A 26,795-nucleotide genomic window follows, 5' to 3' on the forward strand; every position below is an offset into this window, starting at 1 on the left:
AGAACAGCTTTTATTAAAGAGCAACAAATTACAAATGCTGGTGAGGATGCAGAGAAACAGGAACCCTTGGGCACTGTTGGTGGGACTGTAAATTAGTACAGCCATTATAAAAAACAGTATGAAAGTTTCTCAAAAAACTAAAATGATCTAACATATGATCCAGCAATCTCACTACTGGGTTTTTACTGAAAGGAAAAAAAATCAGTATATTGACGATGTATCTGAATCCCCATGCAGTATTTTTGACAATCACCAAGATATGTAATCAACCTAAATGTCTATCAACAGATGAATGAACAAAGAAAATGTGGCATATATCCACAATGGAATACCATCCAGACATAAGAAGAATGAAATCTTGTCATTTTCAACAACATGGATGAGCCTTGGAGGACATTATGTGAAATAAGCCAGGTGCAGAAAGATGCATACTACATGTTCTCTCTCATATGTTGGAGCTAAAAAATTCATCTTATAGAAGAATTATGGTTATCAGAAGCTAGGAGGAGTATAGGGGAGAGGAGGATAGGAAGATGTTGGTTAAAGTATACAAAATTACACAGCTGGATAGGAGGAATAAGTTCTAGTGTTCTATAACACTGTAGGATAAATATAATTAGTAATAATTTATTGAATATGTTCAGAAATATAGAAGAAAGGATTTTGAATGTTCCCACCACAAAGTAATAAATGCTTGAGGTAAAAAATACCCTAATTACCGTGATCATTGCACACTGTACAAATGTATCAACACTCTGTACCCCCATAAATATGTGCTACCACTATGTGTCAACCAAACATAAAAGGAAAAACCAAACAATTCAAGCTTTCCATTGAAGGCCTAAAAGGGCCATGATTAGGTGTAAAACAATACCTACAGATTAAGAGATTCATGCTAAAACTAAAGGTAAATTTGAAACAGACCCACCTAACTGGTGTAAAGCCAACCTCTAATAAGTGCTAGGTTATTGGCCAATAATTTACAACCTGCTAGAACAAAAACAGTCTTCACAAGAAGCCAGTGGAACCTATGGTCTATAAAATATCATCCATCATATCCAATATATTATAAAAATTAATAGACATGTGAAGAAAAACAGGAAAATGTGGCTCCTAATGAAGAGAAAAAGTAGTGAATGGAAAATGACTCGAAGATGATCCAGATGTTGTAATTAGCAAAGACTGGAAAGTATCTATCATAAATATGCTCAAAAATGTTAAAAGATACAGTCATAATGAATGAATAAATGGTAAAACTTGGCAGAGAAATTAAACTACTAAAAATTAAGTGGAAATTCTGAAACTGAAAAATGCAATATCTGAAATGAAAAGATTCACTGGATGAACCTAATAGCAGATTAGAGATGACAGAAGAAAAAGTCAGTAAATTTGAAGACAAAGCAATAGAAATTATCCAATCCATAAAACAAAGACAAAAATATTGAAATAAAAATAGAACTTTAGTGACCTTTAGGATAATTAAACCATCTAAGCAAATGTTTAATTGGAGTCTCAGAAAACTATGAGAGAAAAAAATGTGGCAGACAAAATATGTGAAAAAAAACAATGGCTCAACTTTTCTCAAGTTTGGTGAAATTACATCAACTTAGATATCCAAAAAGCCCAGCAAACACCAAAGAAAATAAGGACCAAAAAAAAAAAAAATTAGACCTAAGTGCACCATAGTCAAACTACTAAAAACAAAGACAGAGAATCATGAAAGGAAAAAGTAGAGGAAAAAAGAAATACTGCATACAAGGGAATAAAAAAACAAATTATCACTGTATCAGAAACAATGGAAACTAGAAAATAATAGAATATCACCTTTAAAGTTCTGGAAACAAATCTGTCAATCCTGAATTCTATATCCAGTGAAAATATTCTTCAAATATAAAGACACTTTCAGATAAATAAGAGTTGAAAGAACTTGTTACTAGCACACCTGCAATAAGGAAAATGCTAAGGAGTGTTATTCAAGCTGAAGGGAATGTAACCAGATGGAGACTCCAATATGTAAGAAGAAATGAAGAATACCAGAAATGGTAAATACGGTAGTCTTTCCTTATCTGCAGTTTATCTTTCCACAGTTTCAGTTACCTGTGGTCAACCATGGCCCAAACAAGTGAGTAAAATGTATGATAAAACATTCTGACAGACAGAGAGAGAGAGAGAGAGAGAGAGAGACAGAGATCACATTCATATAATTTTTATTACAGTATATTATTATAATTATTATATTTTATTATTAGTTATTGTTGTCAATCTCTTACTGTGCCTAACTTATAAATTAAATTTTATTGTAGGTATGTATAGAAAAAAACATAGTATATATAGTGTTTAATAAGGTTCAGTACTATTGTGGTTTCAGGCATCCACTTGGAGTCTTGGAACATATACCCCTTGTGGAAAAAGGAGTGATTACTATATGTGAATAAATATAAAATACACAATTTTTCTTTTCTTAATTTCTTCAAAATACATAAAAATTATTAAAGCAAAAATAATAACATGGAACTGTAGGATTTACAGTGAACAGAGTTGTAAAATATATTACCGTTTTAGCACAAAAGCTGTGGGAATAAAATTATAACGTTGCAAAGTTCTTATATTTTATATGAGTAGTATAATACTATATCTAATTATAATATAATAAGTTAATGATATATATTATAATCCCTAGGACAACAAATAAAATAATATGAAGAGTTATGGTTTAAAATCCAATAGAAGAATTTAGATAAAATAAAAATGTTATTAAAGAAAAAGAAGGCAGGAATGGATAAACAGGTGTATAAAATATAGATGGGACAAATAGAAAACAAATGACAAAATGGTAGTCCTAAATCCATCAGTGTCACAAATTACATTAAATGTAAATAAACAAAACACTTTAATAAAAGACAGATTTTCACACTAGGTGAAAAATAAGAATAATATATTATCTATTAAAAATACACTTGAAATATAAAACTGTTGATAGATTGGAAGTAGATGAACAAAACAATATACTATTTTTTTGGCTAAATAAATATCAGACAAAATTAATTTCAAGTCAAGAAGCCTTGCTAGAGATAAGGAGAGATAAGGAGGGACATTACATAACAACAAAATGGTCAATTCAACAGAAGATATAAATGAGTACAAGCTGTGTAATTCAATTTATATGAAATTTTATAACAGGCAAAATGAATTTATTACAAAGAAATAAAATTAAGGTTGTCTACTGAAAGTAGGTGTTACCTGAAAGGGGATCCAAAGGTTCTCTCTGGAGTGTTGGATATATTCTGTATTTTGATTTATCAAACTCATCAAACTATATACTTAACTGTGAATTTCACTATAATAAATATTAACTTGATAAAAATGAAAATAAAAGTGACTCACTGAAACTCAGTCTGACTACTAGGAATAATAAGCACCTACTATCAAAACTCATTATAAAAAGTAATTATTTTTATATAGTGACAAAGTAAAATAAGTTTCCTTAAGACCCTGCTATTTTTGGCTATATTTATTGTTAAAGAAGTCCTTCCCACTCTTCATGCTAAACTTTGAAAATCAAGATTAGAAGACAGTCAACTTTTAATTTTCAGTTACACTTATATTTTTTAATCCTATTACTATCAATATTTCAATATGTTTTAATAGAGTCCATTTCCTTTATTTTCAAGCTTTTTGTAGTTAAATAAAGTGAATATGTAATTATACATAATTTTTTTTGTTGGTTTTCATTATTATCATGACCAGTACTTTTTTTTTTTATTATACTTTAAGTTTTAGGGTACATGTGCACAACGTGCATAATATTTTTATCTTAATTTTTATTATAAGCATTGTGATTACTTCAACAGCTGAATAATAATATATAATCTTCTAATATGTAATTAGAATATATTATATAACACATCATATAACACATCATATAAGTATAACTACACCCTATACAGCCTGTATACAATTGCATTGTATACAAAGTTACTATAACTTATTTAACTGTTCTATTGTTGGATATTTTAGTTTCTTCCTTAATTCTGTATGACAATGTTGAGATGGATATTGGCATGTATATAGCTTGTTTTATACTTTAGATTATTTCTTTAGGTTAGATTCTCAGACCTGGAATTAAAGAGAACAATATATTTGTGTGTGTGTATGGGAGGTGCGGATAGTATGTGTTGCATTGTGTATTTTTTAACGATATTAACAGTGCACAAAATAATAATTCCAGTATATCTCTGTCAGCATTAGAAATTATTACGAGAAACTTTTATACTATAGTATGTTAAAATAATTATTTATAATTTTAGTTTACAATTAAGGTTCAATTATTTAAAGGCTCAACGATTTCCTCTTTTATTTTAGTAAGTGTACTTTTTCACTGAGTTGTTTATTTATCCTTTGCGGATTTATTTATGGGGGAAATAATTGCTTTTTAAAAAATTTTAGAGGCAAGGTCTTTGTCACCCAAGGTGGAGTGCAGTGGCATGATCACGGCTGACTGCAGCCTTGAACACCTAGGCTCAAGTGGGCCTTCTGAGCAGTTGGGATTATAGGTATGAGCCACTGCACCCAGCAGTAAGTGCTTTTCTTATTAATGTTTATGTTTTTAATCTAACAAAGAAATCAAATCTGCTGAAGCTATTTTTCTAGTATGTAGTTGTGACTTTTTTTTTGTGCTAATTTTATGTATCTATAGAAGCACTAATCTTTTCTTTGAGGTATATTTTATCACTGATAAATTTTAAAAAGTATCTCCCTTCTAGAGTTTTGATAAATATTTAATTATATTTTCTTTATTTTAATTTATTTTAATATTTAACACTTTTTCCATGTGGAATTTGTTTTGATATGTAACATAATTTTTATAACTGTGTGTTATTTCCCTCAAATTGTTATCTAGTCATTCCATTACTTGTGAAATAATGTTTTCTTCCTCCATTGATTTGCAAAGTCCTGATCATACATTGAAAGCTTTATTATAATATTGCTCATTTATAGGTATTTTTTCCATAGATTGAGTTATCTATTCTAATGTTAGAAAAGAGGTCCACTGGCACAATTTCAAGTTTGCAGTTTTTGATAGATAAAGGCAACATTTACAAATGTGTGGTACCTACCCACCAACTACTTTCTCTCTCTCTCTCTCTCTCTCTCTCTCGTTCCCACTCTTGCCATGTGAAGTGCCTTCCCTGAAGCAGATCCCGGTACTGTTTCCTATACAGCCTGTAGAACTGTAAGCCAATCAAACCCCTTTTCTTTGCAAATTACCCAGTCTCAAGTATTTCTTTATAGCAATGCAAGAATGGCCTAACACAGTGTGCTATCTAATACGACAGCCAGTAGCCACATGTGGCTATTGTGCAATTGAAATGTGGCTAGTGTAACTAAGAAATTAAAATTTTCATATTATTTAATTTTAGTTAATTAAAATTTAAATAGCCACATGTGGCTACTGACTAGCATATTGAACAACAGAGTGTCAGATAATAAGCTGATAAAGAATAATTTCCAGGAGTGACTGTGTCTGGTTTTGCTTATCATTACACACCTGGTACCAGCACAATGCCCCACACAGTGTGTTTTTATCAATTAGAAACAAGTAACTCAGAGGGGAGTAGAATGGAGACATAATAAAATAGTGCCTTCAAAGCACTAAATTGTGAAGAATGCTTACCTCTAATGCAATACCTGAAGCTTGTTTTGCATAAACTTTATTTTCAAAATAACACAAAATCAGTGTAATAAAAATGGGTATTTGAGATAAATTTGACAAACTGAGCATATTTTTATTACTCATATGTAATAACAAGAGATAAAGAAAATAGTATCTAATAGTAACTTCTATGAATCAGTACTTACCTGACAGAAAGAAATGACTTTAATATCAAAATACACTTTCTGGAATATATTCCTATCAAGAGTTGAGAGATTATAGTAGTTGTTTATAAGGTAGTGAATGACAAGCTCATTCAAATTCTTTTTTTTTTTTTTTTTGAGATGGAGTCTCGCTCTGTCGCCCAGGCTGGAGTGCAGTGGCACAATCTCGGCTCACTGCAAGCTCCAGCTCCCGGGTTTATGCCATTCTCCTGCCTCAGCCTCCCGAGTAGCTGGGACTACAGGCGCCCACCACCATGCCTGGCTAATTTTTTGTATTTTTTAGTAGAGACGGGGTATCACCGTGTTAGCCAGGATGGTCTCGATCTCCGGACCTTGTGATCTGACCACCTCGGCCTCCCAAAATGCTGGAATTACAGGCGTGAGCCACCGTGCCCGGCCTCATTTAAATTCTTTACCCCAGAAAACAGTCTGAGTTGTTTTCCTGCCTATTACTGTATGCATTTTCTTACTGGAAATATCCATCTGTGCTATATTTCATTTTTGTCCATCACTCAATATTTATTTTTGTCACTATTGCTCAGAAGAATAATCTCACAGAAGGATTAAGGGTGTAAGAGGACTCAACTCTATTTGGTAATTAAATGTCAGAAAGTATTTCCCTGTTAGTCACTAGTGCTAAGTTTCAAGATATGCACTATTAAGTATACACATATTAAATATATATTAAAGGAACATCGCATATACATTATTAGTAACTTTTAGTAACAGTAACTTTTAAATTTGCTAATGCATTTCGTAAAACAGCAGTAAATGTTCACTCAAAAAGCTTTGCTTGATTGACAAATTGCATTGATTGAAAGAACTAGAAATTTGAGCTTGAAATAGATAAAAATGGCATCTCAAAGCTTAAAGCATTTTATATTTCTTTGTCCTGTTACTTCAACCTACTCTGGTAAGAATTTGTAGTAAGTGAATCTGAATTAAATTGCTCTGTAGGAAAAAAATTACAAAATGGAAATGCTCACTTAAAAAAATCAGAGCAGTTACAGATATCTGGCTATGTTATGCTGAGAAAAATCTGACACGTCTGCTATTTAATTGTTACTGTTAAGCCTTCAGGTTATTTATTTAGTTTTAGTGTTGATTACAAAATTATGACTATAAAGCATAATGGCCACAAAATTAAATTTTTGTAGAAATAATAATCAAATTAGAATGCTTCCAACATTGTCACTAATCTACAAACTCTATATGCTCTGACTACATTCATTGTATTTGTGCTCCCATTGAAGCAAAAGGCACAGAGCTCTATTTTCCAATGAGAATAAGGAGAAAGAGCTTTGTAATGGATTTTCTCCAACTGTATGAATAAAATATGGCAAAAAACAGATCTTAAATTTTTCAACTCAATGTAACTGACCACAACCAACCAAGAAATATGCCCATCTTTGCCATATTGATTTCCACTTTGGAAAATGTAATAAATCTACTTCGCTTATGTATCTTACGGACCTTGTAAAAGAACCAGCTAAAAATCAATAAAACAATATTGTCTCCTATCATGAAAGAAGAAACATGAGGTTTGTTGTCTCAGCTTTTTTAAAAGATGCGTACCGTTAGATACTTAGGACAATTTAAGTAGCTTGTTTCTATGCTGGTGATATAAATAACGGATCATTCTGGTTTCAGTCCATGCACTATCCTTGAATATACATCAGAGGGATGCCCATGACAGCCTTGGAACTAATAGAGCTGAGTGGCATTCCGCCCACCTATGTTTGAAAAATAAACAGAAAAAAAAAAAAAAAAAAAACCTTCCCATTGTCCAGGTCGAGCACATTATTATCTATGAGCCCTGGGTGCAGCTGGCAAAGTGCTCACTATTTTAATTTAATGGGGTTTACCTTGCACTGGCAGAGAGTACACTCAGTGCCATGTTTGATCCAAGAGGACCCGGTGAAGCGAACCACATTCATCTCGTCCAGGCAAGTCTTGGTGATGTCATTGCGGATGGTGTCAGCCTGGCAAGGGTCTGTGACACAGCGCGGGCAGCACTCATTCTCTGGGAGAATGCTGAATTCACACTCCACATCTGGGCAAGGCAGGGGCCAACAATCAACTTCCCCTTGCTACAAGGAAAACAGATGTGCAAGGGCAGAGGGAGAGGGGGAGGAAATGGAGGGAGGCCAGGAAAAAGCAGATGAGCACAGTGTTTACTGAATACTAAATTATTTGATTGATATTTAAACTTAGATCTACAAAGCCCATGAATCTTTCAGGGAATCTACTAATACAAAGGCCCTATCAGAACGATGAGTTCTGTATTGCAGCTTGATTTTGAAACAATCTTCAGGATTTAAATAACACCAATAAAACAAAAGCAAAAATAACTCATCTTAAAACAATAAAATGTGCATGCCCCTATCTTTCCCATGACAAAGGAGAGAGGTTTTGATTTAACGTTTTTGCCCATGTGATACCTTTTTCATTCTTTTGCTATTTTTTCTAACCTATTATTCATTCCTTTATGCATAAAGAATGTTTTGTTCATTTACAAGAAAATAAACTATGTTTATTTTGTTCATTTACAAGAAAATAAAATATGAAGGGAATATGATGGTTTTTCTTTGTTCATTTTTATATTTTTCAGTGTAGAGACTTTGAAAAAAAAGAAACAAATCCTAGGAATTGATTTCATTCCTTTTTAATTCCACGCAGGAAAATTGTGTGAATTGGATCTTTTTAAAAATGTAGTTCCCACCTGTTTCCTATTTTCTTCATAATTCTGAATCTCATGGCTTGGGAGATGAAAGCAGCCTTCAGGCACAGAAACTGACCTTGCTCTTTCCATTGATTTTTGGGTTGAAAGTATAAAAAGGAAGGAACAAAAAAGCTTTGCCTTAAAAATAACCTCACACAAATAGAAAGAAACTGGCCATAACTTTAAAAGTAGCATCTTCTGTGAAAGTTTCCGCTATAAAGACACATAGACCAATTTTCCTTTTCATTTACACCACTAGAAAGAAACAAGAAATTCGTTCAACTGAAAAAAGGCTTTATCAAGTCATTAATTTCTTCTTACTTATTGTTTCTAGTAGAAGTTTTATAAATATATAGAGAAATTCAATTCTAATATATATTTATTGCATATCCATATTATGTGCAAAACAAGGTGCCCACCAGAAGCATTGAAAATAACAATCTTTAGAAGGTTGGGGGGGGGGCGGGGGGCAGAGTTGCTTTGTTTTTTAAGTCTAAACATAACTGATAGAAATGGGTTAACAAAAGTTCTACTTGGAAAAAGGAGTATTTTTTTTTTAATGAATGCCATTGTTCTATCAATAATTGTCTTTAAGTTAGCCTAAACTGGATAGGAATGGGAAAACTAGGAGAGTCTTTTCTTCTTTTGAGTATTTTTTTTATTTGAATGCCATTGTTCTATCAATAATTGTCTTTAAGTTAGCCTAAACTGGATAGGAATAGGGAAACTAGGAGAGTCTTTTCTTCTTTTGAGCTATGGGGATATTCCTGAAAGAGACATACATTACTGTCAGTGAAAGACTATTCAACACCTTGTATCACATCTACCTCAGAATATTCCTTCTTGGGTTGTGATCGTGTAACTATCACCTCATCATCCTAACCAGGCTCACTTTTTATAACTGTCAACACTGTGGCCTGGTGCTAGGTATTGGCAGATGGGGAGGGCGAGGTTGCTTCCCTATTTAGATTCTGGGCCTACATTTTCTTTCCACTTCATGTAGCTAAATTTACCAAGCAGCGGCACTGTTGACAATTCTGGACCCAGGTGTCACCACTGTTGTACAAAGTTTCCCCATTTTGATGGAGGCACTGACTACTAAGCCTTGGGTCACATTCAGGGCAGCAAAAAAGATCAACTGTGGGATTCTCACAGTCACAGACCATCCGTCGACACATAACGAATCCATTCTGTATGAAAAAGAAAAAAAGCAGTTACAACAAAAACCTCCATTGCTCAATACAATCACACACACACACACACACACACACACATTTCAGAGGGTGACTTGGAAGTTGAAATAATTCACACTGCTTATCCAATATAATACATTTTCTTTAACATTTCTTTTTTTAGCTAACACAAAGAAATTACCTAAGCTGGAGGATTTTCAATTTCCTTTCCACATGCTACTCCTCAAATGACCAGAAAATATTTTTTTTCAGAAATGACCAGCATAAAATAACCACTATGTATATAAATGTCTTCATTTATATATAAGTATATATTTGTATATTAGTATGGTAAGTTGCATACTAAGTAAATTTTGTTTTGTTTGAGGACATGTGTTTTAATATTTCATAGTTAATAACATATATATTACTAAATTTCTGGAGTATTTAAAACCTATGTTTTTGTATAAACTGTTATCAATTTCTTTTATGACAGTCAAGTTTTTGGTACATAATATTATTCATCTGAAAATAATTTGAGCATTTATTATAACTAGGTGCATACAACAGAATACCTATCTAAAACTGAAATATAGACCAAATAAATATTTTTCACTCTTGGATCATAGCATGTTCATTCTGACTTTATTTATGCAGTCATTCAAATATGATATTGTGACTAGGAAAAAATTAGCATGGTTAGTAATAAAATTTTATCGACATGTGGATAGATAAATACATTGGTATATCCATACAATGAAATATTATTCAGTATTAAAAAGAAATGGATTACAGATATAGGTAACAATATGAATGAATCTCAAAAACATAATGTTGAGAGAATGAAGTCAGACACAATATAGTATATACTATATAACTCCATTTATATGAGGCTCTAGAAAATACAAATTTGATCAATAGGGACTGGATGCAGTTTTTGCCTGGATCTAGGGTTGTGGGACTAACTAGGAAAGAACACAGGCAACATTTGGGATAATGGAAGTGTTCTGTTATATTAATTGTGACGGTAGGTAAGTGGATGTACACATTGTCAAAACTCATCAAACCATATACACACTTAAAACATACGCAAATTACAACTGAATAAAATTGATTAAAGTTTTTTATTTATACCAACCTGACATGAGCACACAGAGCACCTGTCATTTTCCAACACCCAAATCTGACCATTGTGCTTAACTTTTCCATCATGGATGCAGTCCCCTGTGCAATTCTTTCCATGAGGACATCGACAATCATATCCGCCATCCAAATTGAAGCAAATGGTATCATTGGCACAGCTGTGCCTCCCGGTCCCACACTCATCAATATCTATAGACAAGAAAAAGCAGCATGCAATGTGCTTAGAATATGTGCACTTTCAAACAACTGCAATCAGGCCAGTTGTCTCCTGACATAAGGTATTCAACTGTAAATTAATTTTCATCTTACTGGCTTGCATTTGTGATTAAATGTTGACTAAAGCAATGTTAATGATCTGGGGATTTCACAGGAAAATATTATCATGTTTGATTTAAAAAATCAGGTAACCTTGGCTAGAATTTCAACTTTTATATCTTTGTAAATAACAGGCTTTATGGAACATTTACATTTTTGAGAGTAAGAATATGACTCAATTTACCAAACAAAAACAGTTTAGCAGCGGAAATTCTAAAAGTGCCTATGATACTTTAATGGGGATATCATCCCCAGTGTTAAACTGGTGATTATAGAAAAATCCCTTCTTAGTGGGAGATAAAATGTCATAAGATCCCTGCAGCACTTTATGCAATATCAAACCTTATTCTTGCAGCTGCACCTGCCCCCCTCCATGAAGCTCTTTCCGTTGTTCTGCCTAGGTGATCTTCCCTTGCATTCCAGGCATTTTCATACAGTCCTTAGACCTTGACTCTCAACCACAGAAGGGCAAATAATCATCAGCAATTACCATCTCTCTTACAAAGAAACCACTATTTTTTAACTTTTGCATTTCAGATTATCATTTCGTCCCCTGCCTGACTCAACTGGCAACCGCCCATACTTCACCTGGCCTCACCTATTTCATGGCCATCACAGCCTAAAGCATTTTCATACAGATGAAAAGCAAACATGTCGTGACCCACAGATCAGGTCCATAAGAGGAGATGGGATTCATTTTTATTTACCCCCGTAATCTAAAGGTCACAAGCCAAAATACATTTCAGAGACGTGGTATGAGTGGCAATAAGCAGTTATTTCCCATTTCATCAGTTGCCTCTGAGTAAAGGTCAAGAAAGAAAGAATTAAATCATGGCAGAAGTGGGTTAGAGACAAGATGGAGTGTATAGCTTTTAACTGGGGCGCTGTATACTGATTCTCCTTGAAGATTTAAAAAATAAAGTTTAGGAAATATCTTTATCAAATGATTGGACTTCAACATTAACTGAAGACTTGGACTAGTTAAAACTTGGCAATTTTAAATTTCTTATATACTTAAATTCTGCCATATATGTATTCCTGAAAGTAAGCCACAGGACTTTTTTTTTCTATTTGCCTTGATTTTTATTAGTTCCTACTTCAACAAAACTAATGGATTGGATCAATAGCCAAAAAAGTGATTACAGAGCTTTATTAAGCTTGATTTGTTAAGGATAATATTACTTATTATTGTAGACTATGATCAGAAAGAAAACTGCTAGCCAGGATGAGAATATATTTTTTTTAAATTAAATACTATGGTTAATGTGTATTTTTTCCAATTAGAGAAAATTTTTCTCTTTGTAATAAAAATTAAATTTTATTAGCTAGTTTTATATTTGGTCTATTCGGAATGATATAGTACATCTGATGAGTTGATATTTGTCTCCCATTAAATATTTCTAGAATTAAGAATTATAATAAGCCAGAAAAACATAAACAAACCATAGTTATTTGGTCTCTTTGACAACAAGCTCTACAGACATCCTTACTACATAGCCTTTTTATGGTCTACTATAAAGACATTATTCCATGAATGGCAATGGCTGAATTTTTGCAATCATTTTATTTTGCTTGACACTTTAAAATAAAAGCTGTGTTATCAGATAATACTTTTTTTCCCCTTATAGGCAGAAAGATTCCACAGGATTGCTGCAAGGGACAAAGAAGAGATGTCCAGGCACAAGATGAATATGTATACTTAAATAAAGCACATCTATAATAAAGAAATAGAGTAAAAAGTTGCTCATAACAATGGTTGGCATGTACTTGTTATACCTGGAAAAATGTGTGGGCAGATGCATCATAATGGACTAACTACAACCTCTTGCTATCCAAGGAGTTTGAGTTAGTTTGAACTCAGCTTGCCTTTTCTGCTTATTATCTACACTGGCTCTGACAATGCAGAAACTTTTCCCAACTAACTGGTGGTATAGAATTTTGGAACCCATTTTTACACATAGTTTGGTTATAACAAGATTCCCAAATTAAGTATCTATACAAGGTGTGTATTCTGTTTTGAAAAACCTATCATGGCATATACAAATTCCAACTTTAAAAATATTGATAACTCCTTTAGTGAGTGATTATTGAAGAACTAGTGTTGCTAAATCCATTTGTCAGTGTCAATTCTCATGTAACTTGGTCTAGCAGAGCATTTGACACAACTTACTCCCTCTCCTTGATAAATTTTCCCTACTTGCTTCCTATCACGCTGGTAGCTCTTCCTGGATCTTTTTTTGTCTATACATTCTCTAGGTTTGGCAATTATACTATGATTAATATTTAGCCATGCAAAGAGTAGGTAAAGAGTGGTCTAGAGTGTCTTCGAGGCAAGAGTGTGCTTGAAGGCCCAACGTCTAGACCTATCAAGATGTGCTAGAGAAACAGAAGTGCTGGTATGACTGGAATGTTCAGTGAGAGAGCAGAGTAAACAGCATGTAGCTGAAGAGCTACTCAGGGCCCAGGTAAAGGTCATGTTAAGAAATTTGAACTTTTTCATAAAGCCAATAAAATGTCATTTTAGAGAAATGCAAAAAAAAAAAAATCACAATCTGATTTTCATTTTAGACAGGTCCCTTTGGGTTCATTTTAGAAAAGAGATTTGAATGGATTAGAATTTGGAGCCAGGAGACCAGTTAATAGACTGTTTCCTTGGTCCAGGCAAAAGATGATCATACAATAAAAGCAGACTCTCATAGCGGTTGGAAAGTACCAGACTCTGAGTACTTTTCATATAATGATTTATTTAATCTTCACAACAACCCTCGAAGATATTAAATCTTGATTCTCACTTTATAAATGAGGAAATTGAGACATAATACTGTTACATAACTTGCCCAAGGTGACACAGCCACACAGCCAGTAGGCCCAGATGGGAACTGAAGCAATCATGCTCTAAGCCTGTGTTCTTAAGTACCATAATATACTGAGTTATAGCAGTGGGGACGCATAGAGACAACAGAGAGAATTAACACAACATAGTGATTTGTTGGCTTTGAAGATTAGAAAGAGAAATCAAGAACGATGTTTAGATTTCTGGCGTGGAAAATATGGTTGATGCTGTTTATGGAAAGAAGAGCAAGATTTTGCTGCGGAGCAGAAGAAGGGGGAGGGATGAAGGCAGAGTGTTCAGTTTAGGACTGGCTGAATTGCACTTCCTCTGGGCTTCCACTAGAGCTATTCAGTAAGTAGTTGGATATGTGTGTGTGGGGCTCAGAAAATAGGATTGGGTCAAAATGCGGATTTGATGCAGATTACTTTCATCATCTCCTTTCTCAAAAAGAGCCCTTCATACGCAGGTTCAAACTTCGTAGTACAGTATTTAGAGCTACTTCTTGTTTGCAATCATTTTCCCTATCTCGACTTGGCAATAATCTCATCATACTTAGCAAAGTCCTAAAGCAAATACTAGGTACTCTGAGAAGCCTTCCTTGATGCTAAAGAGCAAATAATTTCTCTTTGTTCCTTCACAGCATGACATTTATATTTTTTCTCAAAATCAAATGCTTTTCTCAATCACAGCGTTGGGCTTGAACAGAATATTTAAACTACTATCATGTAAACTTCATTTTTTTGGTATCAAAAGTTCAAAAAACTTCACCAAACTTAAAGATTGTCCAGAAATTAAAGCAATAATGGGACATGTGGGCATAAATATAAGATATTTATGTGAAAAAAGATACTGGACTGTGTCTCAGAGAGAGACAAAACTTTAGGCACAGTGGAAATGGGGGATGGATAAGGAAAACAGGAATCTGGCCTGCTACTTCAGGATGAAATGTCTAAATCTCTGAGATAAATGGATGAGCAAAACAGCAAACAATTTGTATGAATGCAGCTTATAAACTGTATGTTGTAGATCACACAACTGTAACCTAAAAAGTAATGACACAGTGAAGTTATTTATTCATGCCTTCAAGTATGAGTCTTACACTTCAGAGTAATTGTAAAGCTACCATTGTGGCTTTGTCTACTTTCTTCCCCCCAGCAACAGAAAAACAGCACCTTCTCTGAGATAATCATACTCTTAAAATGGAATCCTTCTAAATACTAATATTACAATTCTACACATCACGGAAATTGCAGTAAATGGAGAGTTGTTTAGAAGTATTCTTTTTATCTTTTTAAAAAAATATAACTTAGATGTGTTCTTTTAAAAAACTCCTTCATGCCGGGCATGCTGGCTCACGCCTGTAATCCCAGCACTTTAGAAGGCCGAGGCGGACGGATCACGAGGACAGGAGATTGAGACCATCCTGGCTAACACGGTGAAACCCCGTCTCTACTAAAAATGCAAAAAATTAGCCGGGCGTGGTGGCGGGCGCCTGTAGTCCCAGCTACTCGGGAGGCTGAGGCAGGAGAATGGCGTGAACCGGGGAGGCAGAGCTTGCTTCCAGTGAGCCAAGATCGCGCCACTGCACTCCAGCCTGGGCGACAGAGCGAGACTCCGTCTCAAAAAAAAATAAGAAGAAGAATCCTTCAGAGCATGTTGTACTCTGACAGGGTAGTAGATTTTTCTGATAATCTTTATAAATTTTATTGGTAGATAATGGTAGAATCATCTTTCCAGAAGAGTTTTGTTTTTTTTTTTTTTAAATAAGGTTTTTCAATGCTCCTATGTTTGTGGGTTTCCTTGAAAGGCCTTTTCTATGAAGATGAATCCTCCACTTTGCTATCTTCCTATTTGTAATGTATTATTTTGATGTTTAGTTTAATTATCCTTGTTACTTTCTGGGCTGAACACTCGTGAATGCATTAATTATGTTTTATCCTGATCATTATTATGTATCTACTTTTAACTACATACACATATCCACTATGTGTCATACTAATATCTACATTCCAACACGGGTTATGTGCCTAATGCATTTCTAATGAAGAGATTAGCTATCTATTATTTATCTCAATCTTTTCATTGGACAAATAAATGTATCATCTACTATGTGCCAGACACTGTTCTAGGCATTGGAGATATGATAGCTGACAAGCAAACACAAACTATGACCTTTGAAGCTTACATTCTAAAGCAGATAATAAGCAAGCAAACACACAAATACATACTATAATTTCAGGTGACTTTACAATTTCTATCAAAAAAAGTGAAGCAGGGTAAGTGAATAGAGTGTCAGAGGTGGGAGACTATTTTAAATTAGCAGTCCAGGAGAAACCATTTGAGAAGAAATTTGAATTAAATGAAAGAAGAACCATGCAAAGATCTAGGGGAAGGGCATTCCACATAAAGTGACAGTACATGCAAAGAAATCTGTTTCGTATATTTTAGAAATGGTAAGAAGGCAAAGGATGCATATCATGTGAGCCCTTGTCAACCATGGTCAGGGTTTGCATATTGCTTTGAGAGAGGTGGAGAGGCTCCAGGAGTGTGAACAGAGGAGTAACATGATCTAACTTCAGTTTTAGAAGAATCACTCTGAATGTTATTAAAAAAAGACTCTAGGGGAATTGGGTGTGGAAGTAGGAAGACCAGTTTGGAAGCTGCTATAGTGGTTCAGGCAAAAGGTAGTAATGGCTTAGATTAAGATGTTAACAACGGAGGTGGTGAGGGGTGGTCAGACTGGGAATATATTTTGAAAGTTGAAACTGTGAGATTTGTTAATGTATGGAATGTGAGATATGAAGAAAAGAAGGAAGGAAACAATGACTCTAAGATGTAGTTCTGGGCAACTGTGTTAAGGGACCTGTAGGACTTACAGAGTAAATGAAAAGTTCTGTTTTAGTCATATTAAGTCTGAGTTGTCTATTAGAAGTCCAGGTTGAGCTACCTAGTAGGCCACTAGATGTAGAATCTGCAGCCAGGGCAGAGGTCTGAATTAGGGATATATAGATGGCATTTTAAGCCATGAAACTGGTTGACTTAGAGATTGAGAATGTATAGAAAAGACCGACAAGGCCTGAACCCTGGGGCATTTTGAGACAGTGAAAGAAAAGGCCTGTAGGAGAAAGGAGAAAAACAAGGAGAGAGTGGGGTACCTGAAGCCAAGTGAGGAAAATTATGTTTCGAGAGAAAGGAATGATCAACTGAGTCAAATGCCTGAGTAGTTGATCAAGGAGATAGTAATTGATCAGTTAATTTGGCAAAGTAGAAATTGTTAATAATCTTGAAAGAAAAGCATTGGCTGGAGCAGTGAGACTAAAGTGTCACTGGAAGGAAGAAGGCAGAGATAACAAGTATTGAAAATTTTTTCAAGGAATTTTCTTCTAAAGGGGACAGAAAATTGGGAGATATGTCTGTAGAGTCAGGTGATGTCAAGGGAAGTTACTTTTTGTTTGCTTTTGTTTTGTTTTCAAAGATGGCTGCTACTCCTGACTCTTTGAACACTGACAGGAATGATGCAGTAGAAAAAGACTTAACAATATGGAAGAGAAAATTAATATTATATGGGCAGAATCCTTAAATAGGTGAGAGAGGATGAGATGCAAGATACAATGATGAGTTTGACTTTTGATAGGAGCGGGGCCACTTCCTCCAATAAAAGAGGAGGGAGAAAAAGCAGCAGGTATATAGAAATAAATGAGCAGATATATAGAAATAAATAAATAAGCGAGTATGGGTTGTGGTGGAAAGTGAGGCAGATCTCTTTTGACTACTTCTGTGTCTCAGTTAAGTAGGCAGGCCACTGACAGAGAATAAAGAGAAAGGAAGAAGCATCCAAAGTCTGAGGAGACTTAAGAAGTTGTGAAATGGCTGTTAATTGGAAAGTTGGAAGGGAGCGTAACTGAAGAAATGAAGTAGGAATGCTGGACAGTGCTGATGGCCCTTGCAGTAGGTAGCTTCTGAGATGGCCCCAGTGATCCTCACCACTTAGTATTCAAGCCCTTGTGCAATCCCCTTCCCTTGAATGTGGGATGGACTTATTGACTTGATGCTAACAAATATAAAGTGTGAGAAGTGATGGAATGTCACATCTGACATGAGATTATAAAAAGACTATGGCTCCCATATTGGGCATCTGCTCTTGGATTGCTTGCTTTAGGGGAAGCAAGCTCCCACGCCTTGAGGAGTGGCCCCTGTATTAAGGAAATGAGATCTGCCAATAGCCACATGAATGATCTTGGAAATAGATTCCCATTCCCCCCATTATCACCACAGACAAGCCTTCAATATAAGAAGACCACAGTACTGGTCAAGAACTTGACTGCAATGTCATGAAGGCCTTGAACCAGAGCCACCCAGCTAAGCTGTGCACAAATCCCTGACCCACAGCTGTTTTTAGCTGCTAAGCTTTGAGAACAATTTGTTAGGCATCAATAGATAACTAATACAACCCACTAGAGATTTGTGATCATAAATTTGAAAGACAGTGAATTTAGTTACAAACTTAATGTAAGACAGTCAACAGAGGTATGTGTATTTTTCTACTCACATCCAGATGCACAGAAAAAAGTGTGCAAGGATACTAACCCAAATTAAACATAGGTAACCCCTAGAGGATGAGTGGAAAAGATGGGGAAAGGGGGGAGGTGAAATGAAGATGCATACTCAGCTTTAATCCCTATACATGCTTCTGTATGATTTGCATTATTTATAATCAGCTTATATTCATTCTTTATGTGCATATAATCTTTTTAAAAGATGATCTCAATTAAATTCTATAAAATACAAACAAAGTAGCTTATCAGGGAAGAACAAAGTTCCAATGTCTGATCTGTCTTGAAACTATAATCTGTGGTTCCTGGCATTCTCTCCAGGGCTGGAAATGTTCACTCTGGAACATTCACCAATGCAAGATAAAGCCCTCAGACCATATTTAAGTGGTAACATGCAAATGCCAGGTTTTAGCCCCCAGTAAGGCAACAGCATTCCCATTCCTAGGTGGAAATCCTGATGAATACTCTGCTCAAGCTCCAGAGCTTGTCTGCTGCTGGCAAACAGGCTAGAAGCCTTGGCATCCAACACCCAAGTCTGTTTCACTTGTCTCTTTGTGAAAATCATTTGAGGCACAAGGATAAAAAACATCTTATCATTTAGGTGTCAAGAATCTTTAGGTTAGATGGTCAAAAGCTTTCATTGACTGTGTCATCTTAACCCCATTATCCTCTCAGGCTCTATGAAGGTGTAAATAAATGCAAATGGAGAAAATAATGAGTTCTCAAATTGTGTTTTGTTTTTCATTCCTATGCCAAGACTTCTGATGGCAAATTCTTTCAGTGCGGGTAGTTTCCCTGATAATTATTCATGGGGCTCTGCTTGCTCTGTCTGCCTGGTTTCTAAAAATCATGCCCCTTCAATAGAGGCTATAGAGGAGCAGATTTGTCAATCCATTGAAAATAATTCAAAATTAATGGTAACTAATTGAATATAATCTGATTGGATTTTCTACTCCTCTTAGATTGAAAACTTAATGGAAGCAGGGACCATATCTTATGTATCCAACATTCAACAATTACTAAACATCTCTTACTTTGCCAGGCAAGTGTTATGTTAGGAATAGCCCTGAGTAGCATGCATTGTGTATATCATCCTTGGCCACATCATCATTGCATTTCCTCTATCCCCATTTTCCCTCTATCTTGCTTTTCTCATGTATTTTTGCTACCTGTTTTTGGATCAGATGCTTGCATGCTTTTGTTTTAAAAAATTTATGTGATACTACATGTTTTTCCATTCTAAAAACACCATTTAACCGTTGCAAGAATCCACAGAAAACTGGGTTAGTGTCACAAACTTTAATTATCTAAAAATAACATTAATTACCATAATTAGCAAGAAAAAGTTAGATTTTAACACATTTCCAATCACTGTTGTGTGAACATACAGTAAAAACACTAATAACATTGGCTCAATGTCTTCTATTTATAGCTTATGATATATTCCTCAAGTTCAAGAGAAGTTCTTAAATTCTAGGTCTTCTCCTTGTACTGACCTTCACACGATTCTCCACTTGGTGAAAACATCCCATTGTCATGATAGCCATCTCTGCACTCACAGTGGTACCATCCAGGCAGGTTAATGCAATTAGCACGACTGTCACATTGAACAAAACCATCAGAGCATTCATCAATGTCTGGCAAAAAAAAAAGAGGGATTTTATAAAATTATTTATTTTCTTTGAAAGAAACTAGAATATTCTGCTACAAGGCTACTAAAATTTTTAATGCCAGCAAATCCTTAAAACTGGGAAAATATAAAATTAAGAAAGTCTACTTGTTTGTTAACAGCTATACAGAAAGTATGTAGTGTTATTAGTAACAGGAGAAACATCTAGAAGGCTTCTTTGATGCAAAAGGCATTCCACTGTAGAAAATGGAAAGAATCCATATGTGATGGTCATTAGTGCTGCTCACCAAATATTTTAGCTCTTCTAGACACAAGCTAGGATTATGATTCTCCAGGCCCTTCAAGTTAGGTATGGCCACGTGATAAGTGAAGTGTCACTTAAGCCAGTTAAGGAGTGGTAAGTGTCACCTCTATGCAGAGCCTTTAAGATACAGTGTGTGATTCACATATGCCCTTTCCCTATCACAATAACTAGCCATTTCCAGAGGCTCTAAAGACCTACCTGAGTTCCTGTAGGAGACAACCTGGGACACATTCCTTACTTACCTGGGATGGACTTACGGCATGAGAAAGAAATCAACCTTAGTTGACACTCTAATATAGATGACAATAGCATTCATGCATCAATATGCTACACATGTTCAAGTATACATATTATTTATGTCACTTTCTACTGTGTTTCACACATACTACTTCATTCAACCCTCAAAAAAATCCTTCCATGTAGATAGTATATTGAACATGTGAAAAAAAAATGGAGGCAGAAGGAAATTATGAGATTTAACCAAAGTCACCTAAAAGTTCACAGTGCCTGACATTCAGGTGTGTGCTCCTTTATAGATGTAGATCATGCTGGATCTACTATACAAAGACAGCTATGGGTCTTAAGTCTCAGATATTTCCTCCAGAGGCTTATTACTGTTCCCAAATATTGAAAGCCCTTGATTCTTCTTGTTTGATTCTTCTTGTTTGGTCTACTGAATCGTGAGAACATCCAACACCATCCAAGTACCTTCCTTTGCTCACAGGAGGAAAAGTAATCCCTGAAGTTGCTTTACAAAGTGTCTCCTTCTCATTAGCTCCTGGTTTTCAGTATCTTTTGGCTTAACTTAGACTCTGCTATATGATCCAATGGTGCTGAACCATTGTGGCTGCCAAAAATATCCACATGTCTCCCACTCCCATCTTGATAGGCGTATGCCATAGCTGAAGGTTCCAACCTGCCAAAGCAGGATGGTTCTTTCTGATATGCTTCTGACACTTGAATCATATTCCCTGATTCTGTGACCAGGCACAATGACATTCTTCAAGTTGAAGGTAAGGCAGGATGCTTTTTAGAGACCTTTCCCCTCCAGACAGACTACTTAAGTTGACAGAATCTACTTCCTTCGTATTTCAGTCTCATCCCCCTCCAAATTCCTGGAAGCATATATTCCTTTCATTTTCTTATAAAATGTCCTCTTTTCAGAAGTTCAATGTTGAAAGAGATAAATTAATGAATAAATGTATACATAAGTAAAAAAAAATCAGAGAAATGAGCTATCACTCATTCATTTCTTGATAGGTCAAGTGTCCCTTCAGTAAAATAGTATGCAAAGCATCCTCTTAGATTATTAGGTAATAGGCAAAAAATATTTTATATTGCTGTAATATTTCAGCATTAGTTCTGAACCATGAATGATTCTGCCTCTGTGGTGCCTCTTCTTTAGAATCAGTTACTATTGGCAGTCATTCTTACTGTCAAAATAATTGCGACTGACCAAATCAACTAACCATTGACTTCTGACACATAACTGATGTGGATTGTATCCATTCACTGAGGCCTCATAAGTTTTGTGAAATAGTCTATTTGTACTTCAGGGGCCTCCCTAACTGATGAACCTCTGGTTATAAATAGGTTCAGAATGCTTTGCTCATTTCAGCTTTATATGGTCTTTTCTTCTAACCCAAATGATGTAGAGAATTGATTATGTCATTTCTTAAGTGCATGGACAAAAGAAAACAGGTTGGAATTTAAGCTTTAGAAGTGAGTTTTATTGCAAGAAAGCCATACGGGGGATGGTTAGAGTCATTCTTTTCAGAAGAATTTGGTCACTAGGGCTGGTAATTTGGAAGGAACTCTTGATGGAACTGAACTTTCTCCACTGAAGCAACTTTGCCATTATATTTAGCCTTCAAATTAGTCCTTTCTTCCTACCTTGACATAGTAGTCAGGTTATCTCAGTTTCTATGGTATAGATATATATTTCAATTGTTACTTCTCACTTCATTTCTCTCTTGTCACTCCTTTACCAAGCCCACTCCTATACTGCCTCATACCCATTTCTTCTTAATTACATTATGGTAAACTTCCTTGATTTATAAATATACTCCATAAAGTTTAATAGAAATGCTATGTGTTATATTAATTAGTGTTTTGAAGACTGGGAATACAAGCATGTGCCTGCCCATAATGTATTTTCATATAAACTTTGGGCATAATCTTATTATTTAATTATTACTGTGTGATAGGATTATAGAGGATGAATAGGTAAATATGGCTGTTCCTACACTTTTGATGGGATTACCTTCCAATAAACCTATTGTAAGTCAAAAAACATGAGTTGAAATTGTATTTAATACTCCGAGCAACCTATCATAAATTTAAAAACCATTAAACTATTTTAGGTCAGGGACCATCTGTATAAGTTTCATGCATTAATTTACATATTCAATATTTATTGAATGCATTTTATGTGCCAAGAACTAAGTGCTGGGGAAACAAGGATAAACAACACAGACCCAATTTCTGCCCTCAGTTAGTTTATCATCTATTTAAATTGTGCTTTATTTTAATAAAATTAAATTTATGAAAATCCGAATTTACAATCATATAGAACAGTATTTCCAAACATGCAATTTATCTGCCACCAGTGATATGGTATGTAGGTGATAATGGGCAGATATTTTATTTTAATGGCTACATATTTATTTTTCTGAATTAGTTCAATTTGTAGCAACTGAGACTTAGAGTAATAAAACTATTTAAAATTTTAAAATGAGAAGAATTACAGAAACAATATTAAGTAAATATGGGCATAAATGGTCTATGAATATGACAAAAACAATGAAGTTTTGAAAATGGCAATATACAATATAGGGTAATTATTCATCTTTCAAAGGGAGTTGCTGAGTAATTCCTTGTGAAATGCAATGCCTTAATTCGTCTAAAATATGTCTGAATTTATAAAAGGTACCTATGTCATAGATCAAGATTATATACTTGCTATCATTTAGAATAAGGAAAAAACTAGTCAGATAATATATATAACTTCATATTACACATTTATGTTCCTACTAATTTTGATTTGTTTACAAATTTTTCTACTTTGGTTAGTCAGTAGACAATGAAAATGTGCTTGAATTGACAGAGCATACCCTTCCCACTAGAAGGCATGTTTTTTTTCCCTCATGACTCTAATTAAAGCCAAAGATCTAATAAAACAAACAGTCTCATCTGTAAGTGATTTGATGGTATGCATATCCTTATTCACTCAGTAAATACTTAGTAAATAAAGAATTGAAATCTGAGCCACAATTTATGAATTAAGTATATTTTGTCTATATACAAATGAGTACATTAACATGAATTACAACATAAATGCACACATATTTTCAAGTATGCTCATATTGTGTTTCACATATTTTGTAATAACACAAGGAAGTAAAAAAAAGTTCAAATAATTTATTTCTTGCGTACTTTCTTTAGGTCAGTTAAAACCTAACTTTACAGTCTGTAACTGAGTCAGATACACAGAAAATAGCAGACCTGGGGAAAAAAATGTTATTATTTTATTCAGTATAAGAACTTCAAAGTTTGAATGCATTATTTTCCAAACTAAACAAAAGTATTCAAAAAATTAATATAGGCTGTATAAGCTTATATGACTTAGTCTTAATCATAAGGACCTTAACTTTTTACTCTGTAGGTACATTATATAAAAAACTAAGAGTAAATTTCATGAGTTTTTATAATTTTATTACATATTCTGTCTTAGAAAGGAACTAGTTCCTTAGAACATTTTCAGTAACCACATTTAGAACAGGCAGCTAGCAATAGTATTAAAATGCTGTCCAAAAGCACAGAGAATCTAAAATCCAAAAGATGTTTAGCCATCCAACAACAGTCATGAATAGCAGTCATACTCTGGGGATCAGTATTGACTTAGATAATAAAAATGAAAGGCACTGCTGAGGGTAGATTTCCTAGAAAGCACACATGTTTTGAGGCAATCATTAAAAACAAACCAACAGGCAAACAAAACAAAACAAAAACCAAAAAACAAAAAAAAAGAAAGGAAAATGTATGAATAGAAAAAAAAAAACAAGCTCATATACATCAGTGTCTTGTTTTCTTTGTCTCCTTCAGGTATGGTGGCACAAGACTGGTTGTTTTGTACAACACCACACAGATCACTGGCTTCAGAGGCAATCAACTGAAAATGGCTTTTGCCAGCAGCATTTAAAGGGTCATTTTAGAAAATGACAAATTATTTCCTTGTAAAATTAACTGCAGTTGTAGAATGAGACACTTGAGTGATAAACACCCTCTTTCTCATGCATAGTAATAGTTATTTCTACTATAAAATAACTAAGAATAATAAAAAATGTGCAAATGTCTAGAATAATCCACACCTAAAATAGACCCTAATTATTACTTTAACACTCTCAAGAAAACTGATTAGTTTCTGCTCTTATATTGGATAAAAAAGGAAAGGAAATCCATCTCTTTTTTTAAGATGAGCCAACTGTTTCTAATGACAGTCACATAGAGTACTATTTTTCATACTATTTATCATTAATAAAAATATGACATTATTTCTCATTTAAAAATAGGCACTTGTTCTATCTATATCGTCATTACATGCACTGGTAGTTAAATTATATTGATAAACAGTAGGCAATTAAAGAACCCCAAAACAATGAACTCTTGATTACCCACATGTGGGTTATTTGCTTTCTAGATTATCTGAAACATTTTTTTTAATCACAAGGTCATTTCCCTCTGTCTCTTGTTGAGCTTCTGGGAAGTCTGCTTTCAACATTTAGGCATGAATGCTGAGAATGCAAACTCATTACATTACTTTAAATGACTATGTAAGATTTGGGTATAAAATATTGTCTAAAGTTTCATATAAGAAGACTGATTTTCTCATGAATTTTTTGAAAATACAACATAGTAACATATGTAAGTAAAAATGGAAAACCATAAAATCCTCTGCACAAGTTGCACCCAACATTGCATATTTAGAGAAAATTATTTTCATTAGTTTATAGTTCATAATTAGGAAGTTAATGACTGGTATTCAAAATGCACAGATATAATCTCTTCATCATATTGTTTAATCCTTACAAGAGTCATATGAAATATTCTTATCCTTATGTCATAGACAAGAAGGTGGTGACAGCAAAAACAACAGAACCCTTTCGACTCCAAGTCCAGTTCATTTTTCCCTTATGGTAGGCTGCCTTTCAAGACCAACACTTGGCCAAACAGAATCAGCCTATGCTTTGGAATATCACAGTGTATATCTTAAAGTCAGTGAATTGCAGCTCATTGGCTCTTTGAACTAGGAATAATACTTTCCCTCTTCATAGTTTGCTGTTAACATATGAGGCCTCACAGGAGAAGCAGTAACTGGCTCGTAAGAGGTATCTAATATGTGCAAATTCCACGCCCATCTCCAAAATAATCCTTCAGAGTTTACAAAACATGTTCACATTCATCATTCGATTACACAGAAGAAAATACAGTTTTGTAAGACGGATTTAGGTGAAAGAATGTCTTTTCTTCTGTGAACAATCAAGAGCCACTGAAGGGTTATTAATAGGAGAGTGATGTGGAAGCTGCACTTTGGGAAGAACAGGGCAGCAGCTATGTGTCAAGCCGGTAGGACTGGGTAAGACTAGAGGCCATCTCACCAGCTTATGAGACTGCGTTTCATAAAGAAAAAGGTTATAAACATTTCAACTAGGGAAAAAGTGGAAACAAGGATAAAGAAGCATGTTTTCTTAAATGCTTATCTTTGGTCAGTGTACAACTCCCTCTCATGTCCCCTGTGTTGACGTCAGGTTGACCAAGTTCACATTCCATGTGTCTGGGAGATATACTAGAAAAGGAAAGAAAACTGAGACAATCTGACTTTTCTTTTGGTTACTAGAGTGTTAGTATTTTATTATTTATTTCTTCTTCACAGAGTCTCTGCATATGTTTTCCCTATTGACTAAAATGTTCTTTTTCTCATCCTCTCACCTGAGTTAGTTAACTATTTCTCATCTATCTGTCCCATACTAAAATTAATGTTCCTTGGGGAAGCTTTGCTTGACTCCAGAGACTATATTAGATTTCCTATTACTTTAATGATTTGTCTATTTCCCCCCATATTCTCCTTGTATTTTGTATCCTTGTAATAGCATCTATAACTATGCTTTTTCTTTTTGCCTAAACTTGCACAAATATTACACTGACTTAATTAATATAATTTCAATTCAGGAGAAATTCCTACCTGTT

General features: G+C 34.4%; 1 protein-coding gene across 8 annotated transcripts in view; it reads right to left on the reverse strand.

Annotated features, from left to right (window-relative positions):
• Positions 1-26,795, reverse strand: part of NELL2 (neural EGFL like 2) — a 361,455-nt gene that overhangs the window by 4,039 nt on the left and 330,621 nt on the right. For all 8 annotated transcript variants that reach the window (XM_054526601.1, XM_054526600.1, XM_054526603.1 and 5 more), the window contains 4 exon segments: positions 20,112-20,252; positions 10,910-11,103; positions 9,613-9,789; positions 7,743-7,967 (listed from right to left, as the gene is read on the reverse strand). In XM_054526601.1, the coding sequence (XP_054382576.1) occupies positions 7,743-7,967; positions 9,613-9,789; positions 10,910-11,103; positions 20,112-20,252 (737 nt within the window).

This window comes from Pongo abelii, chromosome 10 (genome assembly GCF_028885655.2).
Source record: "Pongo abelii isolate AG06213 chromosome 10, NHGRI_mPonAbe1-v2.0_pri, whole genome shotgun sequence".
Classification (NCBI taxonomy): Eukaryota; Metazoa; Chordata; class Mammalia; order Primates; family Hominidae; genus Pongo; species Pongo abelii.